The sequence below is a fragment of the Eurypyga helias genome, unplaced genomic scaffold, assembly GCF_000690775.1.
Source record: "Eurypyga helias isolate BGI_N326 unplaced genomic scaffold, ASM69077v1 scaffold36078, whole genome shotgun sequence".
NCBI lineage: Eukaryota > Metazoa > Chordata > Aves > Eurypygiformes > Eurypygidae > Eurypyga > Eurypyga helias.
The window spans coordinates 3,296-5,073 of record NW_010268196.1 but is presented as its reverse complement, the minus strand read 5'-3'; the positions used below and the strand labels follow the sequence as shown (position 1 = coordinate 5,073).

Here is a 1,778-nt window from a genome sequence, read left to right as displayed (position 1 = left end):
CCCCCAAAAAAAAGATAAAACCAAGGAAAAAGAGACAAAACCACTCAGTTTTAGAAAAAATAGTTCTTAACTGCACATACAACTTAACTGTGAAGGCACACAGCCACACTGAGGCATCCTCTTCCTCTAGAAATGCCAAGCTTCTTTCCATCTGAGAATTTCTCACAATACAACACATCTGAGCAGCACAAAAACAGCTGCTGTTGCAGGATCCCAGTCTCAAACAGAAAGAACAGGAGGCCTGGCAACAGGTCTGTGCTGCGAACAGAACAGCTACACTGGGTGTTTCACAGTGAGAAGCAACCACCTCTCGCCAGGATTCCACTGGCCCATGAATAAACACATGGATTTCATTTTCTCATTAGAAAATACATTTCCAAATCAATGATGTTTTAGCATAAATTGCTGCGTGTCAGTAGAAAAGCAATGGGTATATACCATCCAGCCTTTTTCCAGGATAAATACTAGTTTCATTCTTGGCTTCTTAGACTTTGTGATCAGGAAGGGTAGCTTTCTAGTTGGACTGCTAGTGTCAAAAACCAGAAGTATGGCATAATCTGTTCAGGAATGTACAGAAAATGCATTTTAATCCACCTCCACGTCTAGTCCATGGATAGCAATGTTTTCTCAGTGCTGAGTCCATTTAATGCTTTTCAGGTCAATTCCATCCTGCACCATTTCCCAGAGGGGGCTGTAAAAACAGGATAAAAATGCGGGCTATATAAAATGCACAGAACAACAATCAACAATACCCAAACAGAGAATTTCATAAACTACACAAGAAATTAGGAGATACCCATCTACCTGTCCTCTCCTTCTGGAGATCAGTGACGATCAGTCCTCAACCATCACCTCAGACCAAAACATAAAAGGTGCGGGGCAGGTACTCCACCTCACTGCCTGCTCCCACTTTGGGCAGAAAGTACTCTTGTCTCTTAGAGCCCTCACATTTGACACTGTCCAGGTGAGTCAGGAGTCTTTTGGTTTCACCAAAATAAAGCAATTTAGCCATACGTAGATTCAGTAATACTATCTCTGGCTTACAAACTGCTAGGTACTGCCCCATGCGCTTGCCCTATTCATATTCTTTCCCTGAAAAAGGCAGGATCTGGGAGGTTTGCTATCAGACTTATTTCCTTCAGAATCTGTCACTACTGTTAAGATCAGGCCCCCTACCCACGCTGGCATCAGTGGGTGCTTATCTAGAGAGACACCACCAGATTTTTGAAGCAAGCAATTTACTTTCAACTAAACTCAACTCTTCAAATTATTATCAGACCTACAAAGTCTCTACCTGCAGTAAGATGATGGCTCACCTCATTTCCCTCAGCCTCTTAACATGCTGTATGCACTTCTGCACTGTATAATCCACTTCTCCTTCTGTAGTGAAACGACCGATGCCAAATCTAACCCAAAAGGAAAACATTAAAGACTACAATAACGTGCATATGGAGGGGTGGAACAAACCCACCACCTACTTTTAGCAGAAAAGAAAAACACATTTGGAAGCATTAGGGAAGACCACTCCACACACCTTATAGATGAGTGAGCCAAGTCCTCGTCTGTTCCGATTGCCCGCAGAACATACGAAGGCTCCAGAGAAGCTGAAGTGCAAGCACTGGGGAAAGGGAAGGCAGGCAAGTTTCAGACTTTTGTTCATGTGCAGATGCTGCACTGAAGCAACACTTCCCTAACCTCCTCCAACAAAGAACGGGTCGCTTACAGGTTGTTGTAAAGAGTCATAGTAATATTAAATGTCTGCATCGGCTACCCCAGCC

General features: G+C 43.4%; 1 protein-coding gene across 1 annotated transcript in view; it reads right to left on the bottom strand.

Moving 5' to 3' along the window:
• Positions 1–325: 325 nt before the first annotated feature.
• LOC104514121 (cysteine desulfurase, mitochondrial-like) overlaps positions 326–1,778 on the bottom strand; it is a gene marked incomplete at its 5' end in the record, with an annotated part of 4,690 nt that continues 3,237 nt past the window's right edge. The window contains 3 exons of the mRNA XM_010157683.1: positions 326–691; positions 1,317–1,406; positions 1,535–1,618. Of these exons, the coding sequence (XP_010155985.1) occupies positions 628–691; positions 1,317–1,406; positions 1,535–1,618 (238 nt within the window). The remainder of the gene's footprint in view (positions 692–1,316; positions 1,407–1,534; positions 1,619–1,778) is intronic.